The sequence below is a fragment of the Protopterus annectens genome, chromosome 2.part0, assembly GCF_019279795.1.
Source record: "Protopterus annectens isolate FY-2018-M chromosome 2.part0, PAN1.0, whole genome shotgun sequence".
Taxonomy (NCBI): domain Eukaryota; kingdom Metazoa; phylum Chordata; order Ceratodontiformes; family Protopteridae; genus Protopterus; species Protopterus annectens.
Window position 1 is genome coordinate 270,410,306 of NC_056728.1, and position 25,605 is coordinate 270,435,910.

The 25,605-nt window shown below is 36.6% G+C and overlaps 1 protein-coding gene across 2 annotated transcripts in view; it reads left to right on the forward strand.

Moving 5' to 3' along the window:
• Positions 1 to 25,605, forward strand: part of PPIC (peptidylprolyl isomerase C) — a 263,346-nt gene that overhangs the window by 24,260 nt on the left and 213,481 nt on the right. For both annotated transcript variants that reach the window (XM_044060755.1, XM_044060754.1), the window contains exon 2: positions 4,663 to 4,776. In XM_044060755.1, the coding sequence (XP_043916690.1) occupies positions 4,663 to 4,776 (114 nt within the window). The remainder of the gene's footprint in view (positions 1 to 4,662; positions 4,777 to 25,605) is intronic.

The following is a 25,605-nucleotide window of genomic DNA, read 5'->3' on the forward strand; positions in this document are numbered from 1 at the left end:
AGCCGGTGTAAAGCTGCATGAAAGAATGATAGAATTTAAGTTCCTGAATTCCACTTCTTAATATTTAAATTTCCTGTGATGATTACTTCAGTGTTAATGAATGTTAGAGGTCAACCAAAAGTGCATCCTTTGCTACAGTAGTTTTACTTTGCTTAAACTTGTATTAATATAGTTTTTTGTCTGGGAAATTCATACTACAAAGATATTGAATGTTAAAAAAGCCAACTCTCTTATGTTTTGTATCTAATGTAATGTAATAATCCAAATAAAGAATAAAAAAACCTGAGAGGTGACCACGGATCCAACCCAGCACCAGGTTATTTAGGCGTTGTTCAAAGTTGTATAATCCAACAGAAAGTGCTAAATAAAATGCCAATGATTATCTTAAAACGGAATATTTTATTGCAGCATGCTGAGGGTAAGAACTTTCACTAAAGCTTCGTCAGACAGTTAAAATTCAAAAGACAATGAATTAAGGGGTTATATATACAAGTTATTCACATGCAATGTCAGCTGGTATAATCAATTAAACATTTAAAGTAACATCCTAGTCTTCATTTTAAAAAGTTCACCATTTGCAAGAACATTTCTTCTGACTTAATATAATAGAAGTTAATTGTAACATATAACTCTAATCTCCACTAATCCTACGTAAGATATAAAGTTATAATAAATATTCAATTTGTATATGTACAATAAACATATTGCAAAACTTGCAGATGTGTTCCATATCTACAGACTATAGTCACTGCTGCCAAAAATGTATTTACAAAAATAAGCTGTCAAAAACCCTTCACTACGTTCTATAAAAATTTATCGAATACATCGATTGTAACATATGAATGTTGTGGGCTGACTAAAATGTTTTTTTAAGGAAAGTTTTCCATTATAATCCACCTTCTGAAAACCAAATATTAAAATTAGAAACGTGAGGTCGATCTACATTTCAACAAGACAGAGATGCCACGACCTACTAAATAAATGGTCCGTGGTCTAAACTATCAAACTTTACATTATTTAAAAAAGAACAGTGCTGTATTTACATCAATAAGAGCAGCTAAATAAAGCACTATGCCCGTTAATACTGGGCAAGTAGCGTACACTACTAATGGAATAAAATACTGTATTGTTAATCTCACTGGCTCACTTGCTTGTCATAACTACAAAAAATGGGCAACAGGGGAGGTGTAAACACTAGAATAGACTACAATCATTCTGAACAACTGAACAAATAATGTAATAATCTAATAGAGAAATTTTCCATTATTAATACCCTGTGTTAAAACTTGTTCAAATGTTCGCCTCATGTTGGGGGATGTAGCCTTGATTGGTATTTGAAATGAGATAGAAACTATATTTTGAAAAGGTTGACCTTGTTCCTCTTTGAACCCATAGTGTTTCCTTGATTCTTCTGACATGGTTTTTGTTGACCATTACACTGTATAGAAGGGTGTTTTAGTTGCATGTACTGTCCTTCTTGTAATTCTCTGCTCTCCATGATTTTTCCTACAAATTCAGCTCAGTCTTTCTTAACATTTGTAATGTTTGTGATAAAATAGCAATAGTTCAGTTTATTAAATAATGCTGGATGTTATGTATCCAAATAAATTATTTTTATTTTTCATGAGATGCCCACCCCTTATGTATGCTTTCATAAGGATAGGGTAGCTCTTGCTAAAACAGTATCTGAGACTACCTTGAATCAAAACCACCAGACTCTTGCCTTTTTATGTTAAGCCTAAGAATTTCAAGGAGTGGCTTATCTACTGTATAGACCTCAGAAGGCAACTGTAGATTTAAATTGAAAGAACTGAAGGTATCAGAAAGTCTCATCAGGTACTGTTTTTGTTTGATCTTCATAGGCTGGGGAGACTAGAAGAGAAACTGATTACTTATGAATGGCTAGGTGGCTGTCTAGAGTTATGTCCGACTTCTGGGATGATAATGGGAGGTACTTGCAAAGCTCTGGAAGAGTTTTTCTTCCACCCAAGGAATTGTGCCTTTCACTTGGTAGGAGCTTCTTTGGGAGCTGTCTGTAGTGCACGAGCTAGGTTGTCTAGACACCTTTTCAAAAAACATTCCACATTAGATTGTTGTCCCAAAGCTTGGGGAGGTGTTGCAAAGGCAACCATTCAGGAATCCTAGTGAGGACTTCTGCCTACATGTAGGCATTGGTTGTTATTGCTAGAAATAGAGAAATGAAGATTGGATGAAGGAATGTAGTACAGCTTTGTGGTGTAATCATAACAGCAGATATCTGAATACATGTCTCTCAGAGGTACCCACTTGCCTTCCCTGTCAGAGATTTTCATATTTGTATGATGATTGTGTGTTCTTACATGTTAAGTGTTTTTTACCATTCACACAATGATGAGTTTGTGTGAAATGCTGGTTTAGCCCATCTACTACCCTTTTAGTCAGGGGCCTATGAAAGAAATGAACTGTGTCATTCTAGGCATGGAGAACAGAACACTGTGCGTCCCAGTGATGTGCTGGCCTGGTTACTTTTAGAAAGAAAGAAAAGTAACATCTGCAGAGTCATCAGGATAATCAGTGGTGGCAGAGACCAATTTGGTTTGTACCCTACTGGATTGGAGCTGGAGGGTATCTGTTCTTTTGGGGAGATGATGCTATGATGCACATATCAGAAAGTAATGAAGCTCCCTCCATGAATAAACTTACTGAGATACTGTCTAAACTGTTAAAAAATAATCTATGTTTTGAGAAATTTCTTTTGGATCAGTATGCACAATTGTCATTTACGATCCCAGTTCTTCAGGTGAAATGAAAACTTGCTTATGACATTGTGTTCTCAAACCCATGTCTCTTGAAATGCTGGTGTGAAATTTCTAAAGTCTCTCTGAATTGCACTAAGGATGGCTCATGATCCTGTTAGAGTATGGTCCTGCTAAACATGACCAGCTTAAGAATAAGATTAATGAATGAGGTGAAGACTAATATTTGGCAGCAAGTGCTTGAGAACTTGTACTCTAAAACAATAGCTTTCAGGTCAGACTAAGATGTGGGAGGAGAAAGCTGTTTGAATGCAAACTGCCTGCCATTTTGTCATTTCTAACATTACAGCTGATCCCACGGTTTGTACAGGCAAGGAAATGCGGGATGACTTCTTTCACTGACTACCCACATTTTTTAAATATATTTTTTGAAATGTATACAAACACATTAACATAAAATAAATAATTCTTTAGACAAGTGTCTACATCAATTGTTATATACATTACTAAAATTCATTTAACAGCCAAAAACAGAATATAGATTAATATTTATCATATTGATGAGTTCATTTTTATCCAGTAATTATATTCTTTGGTTAATTTGTTTATTTTCATCTTAATAGTAGACTTTTCTTTGTCACAGCAGTGACGGGATTTATAACTTGTATAAATGAAGACGTAACTTCATTTTTTGTAGTCATTTAACTGGCATTTATCAATTATCTCCAGAGAAGCAGAAACTGAGACTTGGATACCTGCATCTCATGACAGCATAACTTGCTGATGTTGCTTTGAATGCCTCAGTAAATCATCCCATCTCTGTGGCAGTAAACCAATCAGCTGTCAGATTCTTGTAGTGTTGCTCTTGGTTTTGTTAGTACACATAGCTTCCATCTTTATGTAATTGAACTGTCTCCCTTTTAAGGTTGTTATGCCTACCATGAGGTAAATTCTTTCCTCTCATGATTATTTTACTTCTCAGTGGCGCTAAGATACTGATCCTTATTGTCTTACAGCTTTCTTTCTGTCTTGTTTGGCTCTTCTGGCAGTTTTCACTAAGTGTACCTTTTTTGTGATATTCTTTCCAAGAAGCAGCTTCTATTTAAGTTGTAAGTAATATTTATCTATCTATAACATATACACACACATGTATTGTCTATTATTTAAATATACATTATACATACACACATGAGTGGTACATCTGCTTTATATGTAATGTATCTATATAATATATAAAATTACATATATGTAGGCAGAGTCATGTTTTCTATTCATACTTCGTCAAAACTTGGTTTAGTAGAAACCAATCGAATTCTGTTTCATTGGTTGCTGCAAACTCATCATGAAGTCGAAGCTCCTTGGATTGTAGCAATGTAAGTGAATGGGTATGTTCTGTTCACTCACACTGCTAAATTGTGGCTTGGTGTGTGTTTTCTCCATGATCAGTGATTTATTGGGGTAGGGAATTTGTCATTTTCACTACCGCTGTATGATGTCAGAGTTGATACCCGCAACAAAAACAATGTTTTGACTGTTTTCTTTTGTTTTATTTGAGTTTGATGAAACCCTTCTTTTTATTTGGTCAAAATGGTGCATTTACTCTATGTTCCTTGATGTTGATTATTCAGTATAAATCCTGTAACTGTATGGGTGTACTGCATGTCTTTTGAAATTGTATGGAAAGGCATTTTCAGAGTTTGACAGTTTTTTAAATGTTGCTTGCAATTAAATACAAGTAAAAAAATGTCTGAGACCTTTTATAATATGAAAAAAATAGATGTTCTGCCGAGTTCTTAGGTTCTTGAAATGAGTACGTAACTGTTGTACAGTGCAGGAGAACAGGCAAGAAGGGATCAGAGTTTAGTAGGGCATCCAGCTGTATCATTTTACATGCTTGTAAAATACAATATTTCATTTTTTTTTCTAGGTGTTCTTGGACATCAGGATTGGTGATCAGGATGTTGGCAGAATTGTGATTGGATTATTTGGGAAGGTTGTGCCAAAGACTGTAAAAAACTTCATGGCACTAGCTGCAGGAGAGGTGAGTTGATTGGGGGGGGGGGGGTATGACATTTTTCTAATCCATTCAGGTAGCCACTTTTTTCGTGTACGTTTCACTGCTAATGTGGGGGACATACTAGGCTTCACTGTTAAACCTGTGCTTTTGTGGTCTAACCACAAGGTGAAAAATGCTGAGAGCAAAATCCAAAACTCAGAATTCACAATTCCCTCAGTCAGGCACACTGGTTACAAGGGAAAATGAAAACTCAAGTTGTGTAAGGTATTTTAATAACCGCAAGACTTAAAAAGTGTCATCAATTAACATAACACTTCCAGCAATAGATTGATTGAATAATTGCATATTAAAATGTGGTCTAAGGCATCTTAAAATCAAGCTCAGTAGAATAACAGAAAAGTAAATGACCGATATAACTGAAAATTAAAACTGGGCATAAAACTTATGTCTACAAACAACAATACATCTTCCAGCAGGTACCTAAGTATTCCAGGAAAAACAAATTATCAGACAAAGTTTTACTTTAAGGCTGTCTTCCTTAAAGCAGGGATAATGGAACAGTGCTCATTTAACTCTGGGGGTGAACAAGCATCCAGCCTAAGCTGCCACACAAGTTCACAAAACTCAAGGCTGTTTTCCCAGTCACCACCCCTCTCAAATTGTTTAACCTGTTCAAAACACCCAAAATTTGAAACCATAATCTACACATACCAAAGTGTGTTTAAAAAGAGCATTGGTGTCTGTCTTTCTACTAATTTCATAAAAATGCTGATAGATCCTCTGTTTCAGCTTTCTTTCTGTTTTACCAATGTAATATGCAAAACAGATTGAACAAAATGCCAAATAAACAACCTCCCCCACCCCGTCTGGCAGTTGAAATAGCCTTTAGCTTTCAAAATCCCACCAGGGTTTTGAAAATCAAATTTGTCCATATCAGCAGTGAAAGGACATTGGGGGCACATACCACACTTGTGTGTGGCTCTCCTCCCTGTCCCAATAGTACTGTTATTAACGCTTTCAAAATTTTTTTTAGGTTGTAACCCCTTCTCAAACTAAATTTTACATCCCTGAAAAAATGTCCAAAGTATTGGGAATACTGGCAAAGATGTCCCAGTAAGTCATGATAATATTTTTCATAACACAGGTGCCTCTGTGAAAATCCATCACAAAGTATAATTCCCTACCTTGGTGAGGCTCACCACCTCTCACCTGCTTGTCAAGATCCACATACATTGTTGACAAAGCACCATCCATTGTTCGTGAACAACCCACTGGGTTTTCTATGGATAAAATAGGTTTATATCTAACACCCCATCCTTCCAATATTACATCTCTAATGGAACTCTCCAAATATTCTGGATACCCTCTTCTAACAAAGAAGTCTCCAATGAATTCCAACTCTGATATTAAATCTTCCTTAAGGGTGGTCATGCGGGCAGCCCTAACCATCTGCCCTTTGAACAATATTCCTCTTTTGAAATTAGGGGTGTTCACTTTTGAAATATAGGTATGAGTTAGAAAAATGTTTTTCCTGTATAACCGGGAAACGTATCTCTTCATACTCAGTTCCTTCCTAATGGCCACGTCCAAAAAATGGGATTCATTTTCTCTCACATTGGATGCAAATTCCAGAAAATTGGAAGTTTTGTTAATATAATTTAAAATTTTTTTAATAGTATCCCGTGGGGCCTTCCATACAATAAATATGTCATCCAGGTACAGAAAATAGCTTCTAATATACTGGTAGAATGATGAAGTAAACACGTAGTGTTGTTCCCAGTATAAAAGAACTATATTGGCAAATACGGGGGCACAAGAGACCCCCATAGCCACCCCACCTATCTGCTTGTAATACTCCCCCGTGAAAAATATAAAATTGTCCTTAAGTACTGACTCCATGTTTTCCAACACGAGTCTAAATTCCAAGGGGGAAAGGAAGTCAAAGTCCACTATAACTTCTTCAAACTAAGCCAGCCCTACGTCATGGGGAATGACTCTAAACAAATCTTTGATGTCAATTGTGAGGAAAAAAAATAGTCTGCATTAAATTCTATGTCCTTGAACCTAGTCAGGAAGTCCCACAAATCTATAAGAATGTGGGGGTAAGTGGTGTAGAATGGTTTCAGCTTACTATCCACATACATAGCAAGTAGTTGTGTTTTTGACCCAATTGACGAGATGATTGGTCTCAAAGGGAGGTTTTGAACATCTTTGTGTGTTTTTAGGGATCCCAAAAATACCTGGAATCACTTGTTTGGGAACCCGCATAAAGTCAAAAAGTTGTTTATCTAACACCCCCTGAAACAAGTTGTCTTCAAGATACATGTCCAAATTCCTGTATGCCAAGTTGATCTCATTTCTAGATACTTTGTGATATTTTCCATCACTGTGTAAAATCTCTAGCATTTTACTAGAATACCGATCTTCCATCAAAACCATCCCTCCCCCTGTCAGGCTACATGATCCGGACACTGTTGTTCATACTTAAATCAAAGAGTAACTCTCTTTCTTCATTGGATAAATTACCAAAGAAATACCGTCTATATTTAAGAGAATTAAAGTTTTTATGAATGTCTCTTTCAACCAGAGCCTCAAAGTTATGAAGCAAAGGGTGGGTAGGTGGGTTAGCTTCAGGAGCAACTTTACCTCCAAAAAATACTTCTAAATTTAGGTTACGAACAAACAATTTAGTACCTAAACCCTGTTGGCCATAGAGCCTGGTTGACTCGGAGCAAAGGTAAACCCCTTTTGAAATAATTCAAAGTGAGTTTTTGATAACTCTACCTAACTATAATTAAGTATGTGAAAGTCTTTATAGATAGAAAGGGGTCCATTAACATAAATAAACTTATTAGAGTAACCTTCTAATCCCTCCTCCCTCTGCCTCTCTGACCCCCCCCCCCCCCCCCCGGTAGCAACCCTGAAAAGAGGTTTGCCTGGACACTTGTGCATAAGATGGTTGGGTGGTTTGCTTCTGCAACCTTGGTGACCTCCTCACAGGAAAATGTCTTAAAGGGCCCTCCCCCCCGTACCTCATTCTTAGAATCTACCCTGTGGTTAGGCACACTTTCCACACCACCATTAACTCCATCATCAAAAACATCATAATTAATTCTAGAATTAGGGCTAGGTTGTTTAGGCAAAAAGGCAGAGTATGCCTTCCCATTCTGATGGTCTTTCTCATCTCTCTGTAATTTGCTAAGTTTCCTGTTTTTGTTTTCCCTAACTTTGTCAACCTCCCTGAACACATCAAGATATTTCACCCTAAATTCATTAACAGAATGTAATAAATCAGATTCAGCTTTTCTGTTCAACTCAACAATATCCTTGTGCAAATTATCCATTACCATCAAATTGTTTTTAATAATAATACGTAGCACAGCTAGACCACATTCATTGAAAACTTCACAATCTCATTAAAAAATACAGTTCCTTCAAACACATTGTTAGGAAATCTAGTCAGTCTTAAACTTTTAGGAACATATTTTTTGTCCAAACATTGTTCCAAAAACCAATTGTCCAGCAGCAGTGCTTTGTATTTAAGTAATCTGTCCTCAAGACAGTATAAAATACCTTGATAAGACAACTGTTCTTGTGGAGGGGTCTGCTCTACACTCAACACTCCTCGTAGCAGCCAGGTGTTGAAATCAAAGTCCAAAACCCTTTTGTTAACTCCTGGACCCAAATCGGTAGTAATAGGATGATTTCCACATTGTCCTTGTTGTCCAGACCCATTCAAATTGCCATGTTTCACTTTTTCGTGTTCCATGACAGTAAATCCTTGGCTGATTTCACTCCCTGTTGCTTGCGAAACTGGAAGTGACGTCAGATCTCTCTGTCCTGCTTGGTAGCAGTTAAACAATTTGAGGCAGGTGGTGATTGGTAAAACAGCCTTGAGTTTTGTGAACTTATGTGGCAGCTTAGGCTGGATGCTTGTTCATCCCCAGGGTTAAATGAACACTGACCCATTATCCCTGTTTTAAGGAAGAGAGCCGTAAAGTAAAACTTTGGCTGATAATTTGTTTTTCCTGGAATGCTTTGGTACCTGCTGGAAGATGTATTATTGTTTGCAGACATAACTTTTATGTTCAGTTTTATGTCCAGTTTTAATTTTCAGTTAAAACTGTTCATTTATTTTTCTGTCATTCTATGAGTTTGATTTTAAGATACCTTAGACCACATTTTAATATGTAATTATTTGTAATTATTCAATCTGTTGCTGGAAGTGTATGTTAATTGATGACACTTTTTAAGTGCTTTGAATTTTGGATAGTGTTATTCTGAAGTTCCCTTGTGGAATGAAAGTGCTTAATCTGGAGTTTTGTACTGAGAATTTGGAGTCTAGCTGTTATTAAAATACCTTGTACAACTTGAGTTATCGTTTTTCCTCGTAATCAGTGTGCCTGACTGAGGGAATTGTGCTTTTGTGGTCTAACACAAAGACACATCTTGGGGAGTGTATGAAGTACATTGCCCAAATTTGTCATCTCAACTGTTTTAGATCAGTGTACCTGAATGTCTTAAGCATACTAGAGTACAACTGTTATTGGTTAAGTCACATTTGAGGAATGCCAAGGCATGTTTCCCACAGCCTACAAGAGTACTGCAATACACAGAAACAACTTATTCATGATACAACATACAGACACATCTTATCCGTGCTGCAGTACACAGACGCATCTTATTCGTGCTGCAGTACGCAGACACAGCTTATTTGTGCTGCAATACGCAGACACAGCTTATTCGTGCTGCAGTACACGGACGCATCTTATTGTACTCCTCTTCAAAGGTTTAAGGAGAAGAAAACACTACATTTCTTAAAGTTGTCATTACTCCTGTCCAGTGTGTTTTCAAGTTATGTGATGATACCAGAACTAGAAATGAAAGTTTAACACTCTTATCATTTATCTTTATCAGAATTATTTATTCAGTTTAAAACTCACACAAATCCTTGGTGGTGGTATATTTACTTTTGGGTGGGTTGGTGAAGCAGATCCTTGGTGGTGGTATATTTTTGGTGGTTTGGTGAAGCAAATTGTATATGCCTACATATTGAGATTTGTTAGCACATACATGCTGTGTTTCTTATTTGTTCTCTTTCCCTTCTTCCAGCTTATTTTATTTTTATAATTTGAAGTTGAGTTTCAAACTGTAACCTTATCTGCCTTCCTACGGAAAGACTGAAGCTTCAATCACTGAAGATTGTATGGCTGCATCCGAAATCCTAAAATCATACTGAACGTATACTTGAAAGCAAGCACAAAACATGAACATACTACACCAAATCAAGTCGGTTGTCATTGTCACCAAGATTTTTCAGCCTTAGATTTAGAATATATATTTAGGAGTATAAGGAGTGACATGGGGGGCGCCCCCACATGGAACTGCAGGGAGCTTGCCTTCTGTGGAAAGATCATTTATGTGTTTTAATTTAGTGTGTTACAGTCATGTTTTGTTTGGTTGATTTCATATATGCATTCAGTATTATTTCAAGATTTTGGGGTTCACTTTCTTCTGTTATTTAGAGTTAGCCTTTTGATAGGGATCTGTTTAAGTAACATTGCAATCATTTAGTGTTAACCCCCTCTCATTTACACCTTTTTTGCTAGGATAATCTGTTGTATGAAACTGGTACACAGCTGCATACAACTTTTCATTGCTCTTGGATCGGCTGGATAAAAATGTGATAGAAGGTGGAACACAATTTCACTAGCCAATAGAGATGCATTATAAGGCTATCCTGTATGCCTAGTGAATAACAACTGAGCTTTGAAAGAGAATCTAAATGCTATTCTGATTAATTTGTGAATAGCCTTATCTGAGCAAGGAAATAGTCAATCTCCAATTTGTAGCTATTTTTGTGCTATTTCAACCTTAACAGGGCATATAAATGGTAGTATGCATTGTGCAGTCTGAGGATGTTATCTTTTCTCCTGATCATTTGTAAATTGTGCTTTTTTGTGAATGCATCCCCTGACGTTAAGAAGTAATAGTAAAACTGCAAGAAAGACCCAGCCAAGCTAAAGTCTTCATCATGTAACACATTAAACCTCCTGTAGGTGAGACCCATGGGATAAATTAGTCTTCTGTGTGTATGGGTCTCCACTACAGGATGTTTAAGGTATTACACAGCAAAGACTCTAGCTTAGCTGAGTCAGTCTTGCAGTTTTTACTGGTTTGTCTGTGTGACCTTTTAACCCTTTGATTAGGATTAGGAACTAATAGTATTCAGTATGCTTTTATCTAAACGTTCAGACTTCACTAAGGCATGCAGAGGTGTAGTAGACTGTACTTTTTCTCATTATAGGTGAAACCTACATCTGCTGACGTCTGACTTGAGCAGAACTAATGTAAGCCTTCATTTTGTTCTTTGGGTAACCAGTTTGCAGGTTAAGTATCTAATCTATCAATGTAGTACTTGGTTTGAACAACACAACAGACAAGTGAGACTGAACTGGACTTTATCACCAGAGTATAGCCTTTTCTCCATTCCATGTAGGCTTTGAACAGTTCCTGATTTAAAGTAATACAGCACTGCACACATTTTATTAAGGGTAGTTATAATGGCCATAGAATTTGACACGCCCTTAAGCCAGATGGAATGGTTAACAGTCATGCTAAGGACTAAGGGTGAATGGATTGTGGAGGTGAAACCACAACCCCACATATTGGTGGCACAAATGCGAAATCTTGGCTAGAAGGGACAATGGTGTTCATATTCTGACTTCATTATCCTGAACATATCTAAACAATTCTACCTTGGTTTGTGATTTACTGTGAAGTTGACTGGTAAGAGAAGTTTTATTTGAATTTATATTGTATTTATTTTCCTTGTTTTTAATTGGAAATTCACGGTGGTACAGCGGTAGTGTTGTTACCTCACAGCAAGAGGTTCTCCCGTTTGATTCTCGGCTTGGCTTGGGAGTGCCTTCTGTGCGGAATCTGCATGTCCTCCCCGCGGTTGGGTAGCGTTCAAAAGATATGCGTGCGTAAATGGGTGTGCCTTCATTGAAGGTTGGGCATCGAGCTGGCACCTCGGCGTTTCGTAAAAATCTACTGCCAATCCTTAGCGGACCGGAGTTCCACTGTGGCGACCCCTTACCGGGAAAAAGCCAAAAGACAAACAATAACATCCTTGTTTTTAACTGTTTGTGGGTAGGAAGGGATAGCGTGTTAAGATTTACTTTGATTCATCTTTTGTTGTTTTACCTTTAATTCCACTGTTGGTTATTAGAAAGGGATAGGCTTTAGACAGACAAGCTGTAGCCACCCCAAGGGGCCTAGACCACTATAAATTCACACAGAATGCGGGGAGGAAAATCCTGAGCATATCTAAACAATCCTACCTTGGTTTGTGATATATTGATCTTTTCTGTTAAAAAGAAGTGCGGCTGTGAGCAATAGTGAGGAATTACAACTTTTGTCTGGCTTGCAGAACTTGTTATGGTCCAAACAACTTTACTGTACCTAATTTATTATTTGGTTGTATATTGCTGATGTGATTTTTTTTTTTTTTTTGGTCATAGAAGTCTTTCAATTCCGTGGTTACTGTTTTTGATTAATCTTTTCTTTTACAATATTTTATTCGTTTGAAGCTGAATATGGATTCCTTAAATGAGTATGCATTTAACGATTTGCTAATGCACAAATATCTTGTACAATATAATAAATGCTGTGCATATTTAAAGGTAACAGCTGATAACACTGGTGATTTGTGTTCCTGGTGTCAAAAGTTGGATGATTTGCTTACCATTGTTAGAAGTAAATCTAGACTGATGATGATGATGATTGCACTTGTGCAACTGGCATGGCTTGGAGAACTGTTGTTTCCTATATTAATGACTGGACTGATCAACTAAATAATGTTAGGCAAAGGACAAATAGACCACATTTAGCAAATGATGCATCTGTTGTCTGCAAAGATAATTCAACCCCTATGAAACAAGACGATGTCCCTGACAACTGTGGAATTCTGGATGCAAGTATTCAGCAATCTGAGGATCTAGTTGGTTTAGAAGGAAACAAAAAAGAAAGAAAGAAGTTCACAACAAATAACAAGGAAGAAAAAGAAACTGATTAATGACTGTACAGGAAAGAGGATACGTAGTAAAAAGGACACTGCTTTGTTATGTAACACACAGGTTACAGGGAATGATGATATTTTTTCTGTCAGAAAACCTTTAGTTTACAGAAAAAGGCATCATTTTTCCAACACATAATGTAGAAAAAGGAGGTAAGGGACAGGTGAAAAGGAAGAAATCAAAATTGAAAGTGGAAGGATTGAAGAACATTACTGTAAGAAAAAAGAGGAGAAAGACAGATGTTGACTACATGGCTCAAGCTGTGGATTTACAATACCAGCTGGATGAGAATTTAATACACAGTGAAAACAGTGGAATTAATAAGGCTAATAGTGATGAAGATCTATCCTTTGTAACAATTGATAGAGCAGAAATGACTGTATTAGAAGCTGAAGATTCTTCAGAGCTGCCAGCAAAGATATTGTTGTAATTGGAGATTCAGTTATTAGAGGAACTGATACTTATATTTGCAGAGATGATAATAAACATCAAATAGTGTTAGGCTTGCCAGGAGCAAAAATAGAAGATGTGAGACATTGGAACACCTTATTGTAAAGAAGTATTGATCCGTTTTTATTCATATTGATACAAATTATGTCATCTGCAAGGATTCTCTGACTGTTATTGGGGAACTGACAGCCCTCTTGGATAGTATAGCTTTTACTGGTGTTAGGACATATTTTTTACAAATCCACCTATAGAAAGGTTAGTCAGGTCACTGTGAATGAAAATATTTTTTGGGTAAATATCTACATGGCAAAAATGTCCAGTTTTAAAAAATGGAAATGTGTAGAGCATCCAAGCCTAATTTTGGGCAGACATGTTCAGAAAGGATGGGGTGCATTTGTCAAGATCAGGGAAGAGAATTTTTGCAGCCAATATTTTGCAATATTTGACAAACGCTAGGCAGGATTTTTGCCAGGTCAAAAATTTAACAGTTCACAAATAGAAACATTTGATGCATTTCTGACAATTTGTTAATGCTAGGAGCATTAATAATGTATTTTTATTGGAAATGTTGCTACTTCCCATAAGATTGATGTTGTTGTTATTTGTGAAACATGGTTAAAGAACAATGACCGTTAACCAGTTCTGTCAGGGTATAAATGTTTTACTGTAACAGACCTTTTAACAAAAAATCAGGTGGTGGTGTTATGATGAGGATTAGAGATAATCATGAGACCTGTGATTATTACATGTTCAGTGATTATTACATGTTCAGTGGTAACACCAATACTATAAGACTGTGTAACTGTGACAATAAAGACAACCCTGGAACATATAACACTTGTTGGAGTGTATAGACCACCAAAGTCAAGTGCAAATGACCTAGACTAGAGGAATTCATACATTTATTTCATGAAACATGTGAGGGAAGAATAGTATTAGCTGGGGACTTAATTTACCAAAAACAGGCTGGAATAATATTGATTCAACAACGCTAGTAAGGAAATTATTCACAGCACATATTCAGGATCAACAATTGCTTCAGATTATAAAAGAAACTACCAGGAGACGGAATATACTAGACATTGTTTGTGTTCCTAAAGAAATTACTGTTACTTCAAGTCAAGTTTTACCACCATTGATGTGCAGTGATCATGGGGTTATAAAGGTCAATTTGTTGCTAGATAATTCTGCCAAACTGAAATCTAAACCAATGCACAGAAGGTTGATTACAGATTATATCAAAGCAAAACAGTCATTATGTAAAACTAACTGGAGTGAGGTGTTCAGTGGAAAAACTGCAGATGGAATGTGGAAAGTTTTAAAAGACAAATTTTTTTTTAGTGAAAAAAATCAAAACAATGTTTAACATCAGGGGGATATATTTCCATAAGAACAAGATATCTGATTAAGGTGAGAGAGAAAAATATAAGAAATGGAAGACAGGTCAAACTACAACTTTGAAAACTGAAATAAACAAGCTGGACAAACATTAAACATAGTGTGAGATAACATCAAGAACAAAATTGAAGAAAATTTATATAAAGACATTGAGCATAATAGGAAACCTTTTATAGATACATAAGTTGTGGAAGGAGTAAAGACACACAAATTGATAAACTGTGTGCAGATTCTATAATTTATCCTCAGACGCAACAGATTATAGATATATTTAAAAATCTTATGCAAAACAGTTTGGCTCCACAAAAGGGGTGATGTGTTGTCCTAGGGACATCCAGGTAACCCCAGATACTGGAATTAAATTAGATTATATTGAAAAAGAACTGTGCAAACTGGATCCAAACAAAGCACAGGGAAGAGACGGAATTAGTAACGATGACCTGAGAACACTTCAGCAAGAACTTTCAGTACCATTATATCTATTATTCACTAGCTCATATAAATATGGAGAGATTCCTCAAGATTGGAGGCATGCACTTATTAAACCTGTCTTTAAAGGAAAATGGAGTAGGACAAACCCAGAGTCATATAGGACCTTAAGTCTATTTTCATGTTGTGGAAAAATAATGGAGATGATGATATTGAATAAGTTATTGTTGGAACTGGATAGGTTGGGACTTGAAACCATATATCAGCATGCATATGTTGAAAACAAATCTATTACCACCTGTAACAAGATATTCTATAACAATATCATAGTTATGAATGAAAAATTGTGCTGTAATGTAATTTATATAGATTTAACTTCAACATTTGACAGGGTCAATACACAAAACACTGATCAATAAATTAGTACAACTAAGTATTGATGTAGTCTTGATAAGATGGATAGCTGCATGGCTTATAAATAAGACATGGTAAGTATCATACAGTAACTGGACAGGTGAAATCCTTGGTTACAGTCAAGGTGTCCCACAGGGCTCTGTACTAGGCCCTTGCTTGTTTAGATTGTATCTTTCAGACCTAATTTTTTCATCTGAGGTGTTCTATAGTCTATATGCAGACTACCTGAAATTGGCTAAACTGATTACATGTGTTACGGACAAGGCATGCCTGTAAAAGAACTTGACTAAATTGACCATTTTGGTACAGGAGAATAATATGCTAATAAATACATAAAAACTAAGCATATGAGCTTTGGGAGACATAAATTGAAAGGTGAATATTTAATACAGCACACAGTGATTTAAACTGTGGACTCATTTAAGGACCTGGGTATATGGGTAGATTCAGCTATGAGTTTTTCTAATCGTATCAACCAATTGGTTAATGATAGTTATAGAACTATAGGTTGTATAAAAAGATTTATAAAGTCTAGGAAATCCAAAATGATGAAGTCATTGTTTTAGTTACAGTAGACACAAACTTGAATATGGAATAACAGTATGGAAATCCTATAAGAAAACAAGCATGAGTAAACTGGAAAGAGCACAGGGAAAATAAACCAAGAGCATCCATGGATGTGAAAATTGTAAGTAATTATGAAAGACAATTATCTGAACTTGTACAGTGTTTCTTACACATATCTAAGAAGAGATCTTATTCAAGTGTATAGGGCATTTAGAGACAACTACTTCTGGGAATGTTTGGGGTTATCAAAAAGTACTAGAGAATCATCAGATAACCTATGTAGAAGATTCTATAGGAATGAGAAGTGTACTAAATGGTTCTCTGACAGAGTAGCTGATGCATGGAACAGAAAACCAAATTACATTAAAGCAAGTACTAGTTTAGATATTTGTAAGAACAGCCTGGACACCTTTTATGGAACAAGTGTTTTGGTATACTGGCAAGCTAGAAGGGCATTAATGCCAGTGCTTGAAATATTTGTATGCATGTATGTATTCATTGAAGTTTTAGTTTCTACTGCAGAGCTCTCTTGTGATGTCTTGCAAATGGTATCAGAAAAATAGTTGCAATCTTTAGGTATGAAACCTTGAGAGACAAGACTGTTGTCACTGCAGGGGTGTCAAGAGAATCTACACCTTTGCTTGCATAGATATTACCCTGTCTTGGGGAGGCTGGCTAAATGGGGCACAGTCTAGGTGTCAGCCAATGAAAGTAAATACTTGTTAAGTCTTCATACATGTTGCACCTCAAGATTTCTAAAGACCAAAACAATTGTACTAAGCAGCTTTATGGAGCAATTGCAGTCAGTGAGGATCTTTCAACAGCTACTAGAAATCTGTTGTCTAGGTATGGGAAGATTTTGGTCCATGCACAACAACATTTGTCGTGCATTTAGTGAATATCCTGGGAGCTGTGGTGAGACCAAAAACAGAATGGTCCGGACCAAGCAACACAGAGACCTCCTGGCTCCCTTGGCTGTCTTGATGTGTTGGTAGGCATTCTGGGGGTTCAAAAAGCACATTAGTCTTGCTTCTCTAAGCATAGACAGATGGACTGCACCATAGCCATCTAGAAATTTGTGTTTTCTAGGCTGCTGAGATCCAGACTGGCCTTAAGGGTTCTGCATCACTGACGCTAGAAACTCTGAAACAGGTGGTTGATCTGAGGCTGGGGAGATTTCTGGTCTGCTGTCTGTTGGGGAGCTATATTCAGAGCTAAAGGGAAAACCATGAAACACTCACCAGTGGAACCATTCTATTCCAAATTCCTGTTTTCCCTCGTAACATTTTTTGGGTCAAGAAAATCACTGGGAAGAAGCACATTCAAAATGAGTTTCTACCTCTCAGTGTCCTGGAATCAAACTCCTTACATATGTCACTGTTCCATCCTAGGCAAATGACACACAGAGTGCTTTTCCTGGAGAGAATTTTGTGTTCAGATTTCTGACATTTGTTCATGATGGTATAACTGCCAAACATCCAACTAACTACCTAATAACCCCAGAAGTCAACCAGGAGACACCAAAAGCTATGCATTTGAAATAAACAAATGATGCACAATAGATTGATAAGCTACACAAAATACCTAGCTGGGACTTTAACAATGACAGAGTGCAAGCACACAAGAACTGGTGACCTGATGGGAGCAAGACTACCAAAAGTTGTCAAAACTCAGTAAAAATGCCAAGCAAACTAGGCAAAAAGAAAAATGCAAGGTATGACCTTAACTAACAAATTTTAATTGAAGAAAAGTTTATTTTGAAGGTGAACATTACCATCAACTTACAGGAGTGGCTGTGAGGTAGCATGTGCCCCCATTTATTCCAATTTAATCTTGTTATATTGGGAAAAACTTGAGTCTCATTTCAAAATAAAGTTTAAGACATTTCTCAGATGTTTGACAACAGTTTTGGACCCATAAATTTATTGGTTAAGTTTGTTGCATTTTTAAATGGTAGCATCATTTTTGATGTTTTTACACAAGTGGTGAAAGGAAAAGATTTGAATATTTAGATGTTTTGATTTCTAAAAACAAAAAAAACTTTTGTTTCTAACATGTTTCGCAAAAAGACATTTTGTAATTCATATCTATATTGTGATAGCTGCCACCCTCACAGACTAAAGACCAGTTTGGTCATAGTGCTCCTGTCAAGGTTGTTTTTTGTCAAAAACTGTTTGGTAAAAAATGCATTTGTTAATTGTATTGTTTTTTGGCAGGAGGCATCATTCAGCCCTATTAATGGATATTAAAGAAGTAGAAATAGCAGGTTTGATACAAATGGTACATTCCAAAACAATGCAAGAGTGTTTAACAGGGGAATTGTACTCAACTACTCAAGGAATATCAATTTGGTTAAAAATATATATTTTTTAATATTTGAAGCATTTTGACTCATTTTGTGGAAGTGTCTACATTATCTAAATGTGTCTCTTGTTATATTACTATTTACACCCCACACTTACTACTATAGTTCAGTACTTTATGCTTTTTGTCTACACTTGCAGTGCCATTTACATTCTGTAAATTGATAAGGTGGTCATTCTGATTCTTCTTCTTTCATCTTTTTCCCGGTTAGGGGTCACCACAGTGGATCACCTGTCGTCTCATGATTGGCAGTGGAGTTTTACGGGTGTCGAGTTGCCAGCCCGGTGCCCAACCTTTCACAGAAGGCACACACACACACACATGCACGCACTCACACCTAGGGCCAATTTAGAGTGTCCAATCTACCTACAGCATATCTTTGGGATGTGGGAGGAAACCGGAGCACTCGGAGGAAACTCACGCGACCACAGGGAGGACATGCAGACTCCCCAGCCAAGGATCGATCCAGGGAACCTCTTGCTGTGAGGCAACAACGCTAACCGCTGCACCACCATGGCCGCCCTAAGGTGGTCATTCTGATTAAAAAGCTTTTATTTTCACATATTCTGCAGGGTAGTTCTTTTGAATATGTTTCCAGCTTGCAACTTGTATGTACATATTGATGCTTGGCAGGCTGTTCTTTTATGCAGTTGCTGCTTCTCACCTCTGTTTAAACCCATGTCACATTTTCACAGACTTTTCACTTCAGTAAAACCCTCAAGAAACAAAAATAAATACATACATACATTTTCCTCTTTCCCAACCCATGTTAACTCGCAGGAAATCCACATGGTTATATATAATTTCCAAAAAAAAGGAGAAGTCACCTTCCATGTCTGTGCAATTGCTTCAAATAGACAGCTACACTCACAGGCTCTACCTTTTCTAAAGTAGGTTTAATCATGATGGAAGTGCAAGTTTGAGGCTGTGTTCTCACTTCCACAGATACCATATGTCCTTGTCCTGTCTCTGTTTCCCTCCCACATGTGATAAACCGCTTGTATGGTCTGTTAATTGATTTTAGCCTTAAGAGAAAGTGCACTGGCTTCCTTAAATAAATGAAGTAAATTGTGCATTGTTATATGTAATATTGAAGTATTAAGGCTGCTGGGGATGCAGCTTCTTACAAAGGTATATCCTTTCCTCAATATCAAACTGTATGTATTTTCTCTGAAGTGCTTGTCAGTCCTCCTTTAAATATTAATTATGATGCTTATTATACAAATGCCCACATAGTACATAATTCAGTTATTTCCTGTGCCTTCTTTTTTTCCACCTGAATCTCCTTTTCTTGAAAACTTACCTGCATATATGGGCTGGCCTCATCATGGCCAATATTTGATGATTGACAGAAACATGAATGCTAGCTGCAATAACTGATATGAATTAGATGTTATTGTGATAAAAATATTACAAAACATGGCTTGCACAACCAGGTACATGTGTATGGCCCTGTATGTGCATACCCATATCATGATATGGTTGTAATTTAGGACTTTAAAAGCCCAGATGCTTAAAATGCAGAATACTCTGAAATGTTTGAAGCTCATAAGATCGATCCTTCAAAACGAATCCAAATAGTTGTAAGACCAATGTGCTACAGACTGCAGCAAACAAGGGTCTTATCTGTCTAGCTCCCTGTACACCCCACAACTGTTTTCTTATTCAGGAATCTGATTTGCTTTGTATAACTGGAAGAGGTCCTCTACTTCTTTCTATACTTTTATAGAAACTGATTCACCAGACTAACCATAAAACTCCCTTCATACACCCTTAGAACTAATAATGACAGCAGTCCAGTATTGTCCTGAACACCTTTCAACACTACTGGAGGTAAAAAGGCATTTGAAGGAGCCAACTACCTAGTGAGATTTGCATTCAAAATACTCATGAATGTTATAGACCGCATCTTTTTACTATGCGTGAATGTAAATGTTTCAAAAATGCTGCAAAACATCTGACACTCTTTATTGGTAAGCTTTTTATTTCAAGTGTAACACATGAAAAACATTGATTGAAATGGTTAATCGTGATGTGTTATGCTATTGTATATTTGCCATGTTGTGCTTTGGGCAAGGTGAACATAGTCATTCGCTGTGTATGTACTTCCTTCCACAGGGTAACTCGCAGTAAAACGCAAGAACTTTTTTTCCAGTCCCCTTTTCCCTGTAGTGGCCAGTGTGTCCTAAAAGATGAATGCCCAGACCTGCAATGAATTTTGATGTTGCAGTGAGCTAGTGCAAAAGTGTGCAGACAACTGGCAAACCTAAATGATGAGACAGTGCCAGACAGAACATAAATACACATATAAAGTAAACTATTCAGGTTTGGTTCTTTTGACAATTGTGAATGCTTTGTAGCTAGCAGTATAACCCTTTGTAAGTAAAGTTAGTTTTAACACAACAAATCTGTTAAAGCAGTGTGAATAATGGTGCTAGATGTCTTCTGCCAGGTCCCAGCTATAGGGCACAATATGATACTTTCAGCCTAGTGTTGATAATACAGCCAGTATAGTTTTCTTGACAGCTGTATGCAGTTATCATATGCCTTTTAGAAGTGACCTGAATCAGAATGTTTTTGTGTTCAATATGAAATTGGCCCTCCCAAGCTCCATTATTAAGTGCTCCATCATCTTCGGCTACTACACTTACTAGAAACTCAAATTTGTGTCGTTTCAAAGAGATGATTCATTTATTGTTTGGCGCTCCATTTTTATTCTTTGCTGTGAAGATGTTTATCTCAGCCATGAACTGAGCCCTATATTCTCCAACCCTGTAAACTACCTTGTGGCAAGTTCATGACTTTATCTCATCCTAGGCTCCATCAGTAGTAATCTGGTTGTACTTAGCTTCTGGATTTCAGGGCACATGATATATAACTGTGTAAATGGAATTTTTGAAACCAAATTTGACATATGTTAAGTTCTTGTTACACTGCTATATATATTAAGTTCTTGTTACACCGCTATATATATTAAGTTCTTGTTACACCGCTATACATATTAAGTTCTTGTTACACCGCTATATATATTAAGTTCTTGTTACACCGCTATACATATTAAGTTCTTGTTACACCGCTATACATATTAAGTTCTTGTTACACCGCTATATATATTAAGTTCTTGCCACACAGCTTATCAGATGTGTCTGACTTGTTACGAGGATTGATGGGGTCTCACTGTTGTAATTAGCACTTACCTTAACTGCAGTCTTTACTAATGATGATGACAGTAGTAATGTACTGCTGGGTAATATGAGTATTAATCTTCTTGTTTCTTTAGGTGAAGAATTGAAAGTTAGATTTGTAGACCTTGACCTTTGCTCATATGGTAAAACTATGTACTTAACCCAAAAGGACTACAGACAATCTACCAATGTTTGCTGTTGCCATAAACAACCCTTTCAGAATAGTAAGTTTGGAGTTGCCTGCTCCTGTAAGACCATCCCTGTCAGACAGTCTTGTTTAAATGGATTTCCAAAAGGCCAAACATTCCTACAAAAATTAACACTGCCCCAAATTTTTACACCAGCCAAAACAATATCTGGTCTGACAGGAGCTTCTCAGTAGATGGTAGATTTTACTGAGCCTGATTCGCAGTCTGATTCTCTGTAACTGTTTGTTAATTTAAAGGTATTTATTTTTTATATTCACTAGATACCAAAAAGCAAATGGTTCTTGGATTTCTGCTAAATTAAGAATCCTCCTATGGCTTAAGGATGTCGCTTGGCATGATTGCAAACAAACTGGTTCCATACAGTTTTACAATTCCTTTATTAGATTTAGAAACTTTGATAAGTAAACTGTTGCAATGCACCTTTGAGCTAGACAGACTACCCTTATAGCAAATCCTAAGAGCTCTGGAAGAAAGTTAAGTTGCCAAAAGTGACAAGGTAATAACACAACTTCAACCTAACCAGTTCTAGCAGGCAGACTGTTGGACTGATGACATTTTTGGAGATTTATGTTGCGCATCTGTTGGCCAGCTTTTGCCCCCTCCCCCCAAGTTGTTAGATACCATCTTTGTACTTAGTTAATTTTACAGGAATAAATATCGAACCCTTCTAAATAAGGTACCTGTATCTGCATCCCAGGGAATGATGGGTTACATCCAGTTTTCATAAAGTCTGTAGCCCATAATGGTTAACCCTACATTTCTAACTGCACCTTGTATTAATTCACTGTTCTTACATCTATACTTCAGAGCGTAAAACTTCCAAGCCTAGCTTTTATGTCACTACAAGGCCTGCCTTTAAGTATTGGAAAAAGTGTCTTGTTACAAATCTGTGACTAACTTGGCTAGCATGGAATTCTAAACAAATGGGTTACTGTTCTGGTTACATTAGCATAACTGCCTCTCATTTACTTTATCTTGCACACTAATATGTGGATAAGTAACTGCTTAGTGACACCATGTTTATTAGTGCCAACACCTCCCTTTTTAGCCAGCCACTTCAAGCAAGTGTAATCTAGGTAGATGTCTGCAAGTAATCAAAATGTAAGTATAAAAATATCAAGTTACACCGTTTCCCACCCCAAACTGCTGAGTTTGATGTCCCCCAGGATCTGTACTCAGTACCCTACTGTTTTCTGTCTTAGTTCTGTGGCCATTGATGCCTCTAAACCAAAACTGCTACTATACACTGATGACAGACTCAGTTCAGAGAATTAATCAGTGTTTGGATCAGACTGAAATGGCTCCAAATAATTTTAAGTAAAAGAAATCCATGCTTTTTGGAAGCCTCTTTTACTCAGCACGGTTCTCCAGTGTTGATGCATTGTTAATCAAGATGGTTCCAAAATTAAACATGTGACCCAATACAAATGTCTCTTCATATGGCTATACTCTGCTTGCATTCTACTGCTGGATTAATTGACTGAAAATTCATATTGATAATATACTTGCTGTATTGTATAAGATAGCCGATGCACACCCCTGGTATCAGAATTTCCACTGATAAAGGTGTACCACTGCCTATACAAGAGTATAACTTCCCTCTGCCTGCAAGCTCTTGAGGTGTAATTCATTTACAGGTGGGATGTAACTGCAATACAGGATTAACTGATTCCTTGTATACAAACAAAAAAATTAATAAAAGAGCAAATCTAGCAGATTAAGTGACTTTATTAAAACCACTGTCCTCTACTTGCTGATAAGCTAACTTGTAGAGTTGCACAAGCAGAGCTTGATGTTTACTGCAAACAACACAATAAAATTAAGTTTTCAGGATGTTACTCCAGAGAACGTAGCACTTTCTTATCCAGACCCACATTCCTGAAGTTGTGCCATATCAACCATAATTATGGAAACAGTATTAGGTTCTATTTTACTAGTATATTGTGACACAGTAGAGTAACGGACTGAACAAGTACAACTGTATGTAATAGCCACAAATGCAGGACAAGTATTAAGCATGAAGAAATGGAATTTGGCATATCTTTTTACACTGTGCTGCTGGGAATGTAAACCCTGGACGTTTAGTGCAGATAATTAAAGCAATTAGCTAATATGAGTTGTCCTGTGTTCCTGGTTTTGATTATTTGTATGTACCAGCAAATCACTTTATCAGGAAGTGGTTAAGGGGCACCCTACAAGACATTCTTGTGCACAATAAGCTTAATGTGTTTGGCGAGCTTAATTTGTCAACAAATGAATAAAGTAAAACTAATGTACAAGGCTTTGTTAAATAGGAGCAAGTTGTGGGGGTGTTCTTAGTCAAACTGTATATTGAACAGAACAGAATCATAGCAGGTTGAAATAATCCAGTGATAGACTGAACCTTTTAGACATTTTAAAGAGCTTCTGTTGCTTTAAAATGGTGGTAAAAGTAGTAGCCACTTAATTATTGGGACTCTAGCTGTCAAAGTATATATACCTAAGCAAGCATCCATAGTGCTTGAGACATAGCAGTACCATTTCAGCACAGTGCTCTGTGAAACAGGTGAGAAGAGGGTGTCTTGTACTTGCCACATGAATACTAGAGCAAATGTTAGACTGTGTAGCATTGTTTCCCATGATGCAATGCAAAGTAACATTGCTTCAAAAGAGGAAAATTAGGAGAAAATTTTATATTTTTATTATATACATTGTAACATATATTGGTTCTTGTACATGTCATTAAAATGTATGCTGCTGTATACAGTGTGGGAATATTCCCATAACAATTTAATGTGGTAAACACAGTGTATTAGATAACAATTATTAGTCAGATAATTATTTATGGTATAAAAGGAAGTAGATTGGAGAGCTTGGATCAAGAGGTTCATTCTTCAGCTGGAGGCTCGGAGTGAGTGAGATGGACAGAGCTTCCTTGGAAGACCATGGATGCACAGAGTGTGAGTGCAGTCTGGGCTAACGTCTGGAATTATACTCTCAGAAGCAATTAAGATAAGAAGTGTCACTATTGAAAAGTATAGAAGAGGGAACAGATCAACAAAAATACTCTGAAAGATAGACGTGATAAAAGCAATGTGCAGTATTATAACTGATCAGGATTTATTGTGCGCTATCGCAAATAATAAACTAAAAATATCAGCACAAGTAGAGAAACCTAGAAGATACACAGATAAATGTAAATGAAAAGTACAAAATAAGCAATTTATTGATGACCCAAAACGGTTTATAGAGAATTGGGAAACAATGTAAAAGGAATTAAAAAACCACCAAAAAAAGAAGAAATATACATTTTGAAGAAATATTTATAAAGATCCTGTGGAACATAACAAAGTTGCTAAATGAATAGAAGAAGTTAAAGAATAAGAAGTTGGAATGTACAGGATATGAAATGGGATGAAGTAACGGGCAGAGAGATTGAAAAAAAGTTAAGAAAAGCCTCTAATTGGAAAACCCCAGGAACAGATGCAGTACCTAACTTCTGGCTAAATTAACATCTTTGCACAAAGATTTAGCTATGAGTAAGAACTATTTATATGTGCACCCCAAACAGACACCAGCCTGGCTAATAACAGGGAAAACAATGCTCCTACTTAAGAGCAAACTAACCTAAAAACTATAGACCAGTAACTTGCCTTCAGACAACGTAAAAACTATACACTGGAACTGTTGCTGACAGAGTTTATAGTCACTTAGAGGAAAACTCAATTATGGCAGTAGGACAATAAAAGAATGTCACATGGAGCAAAGGATCATTTG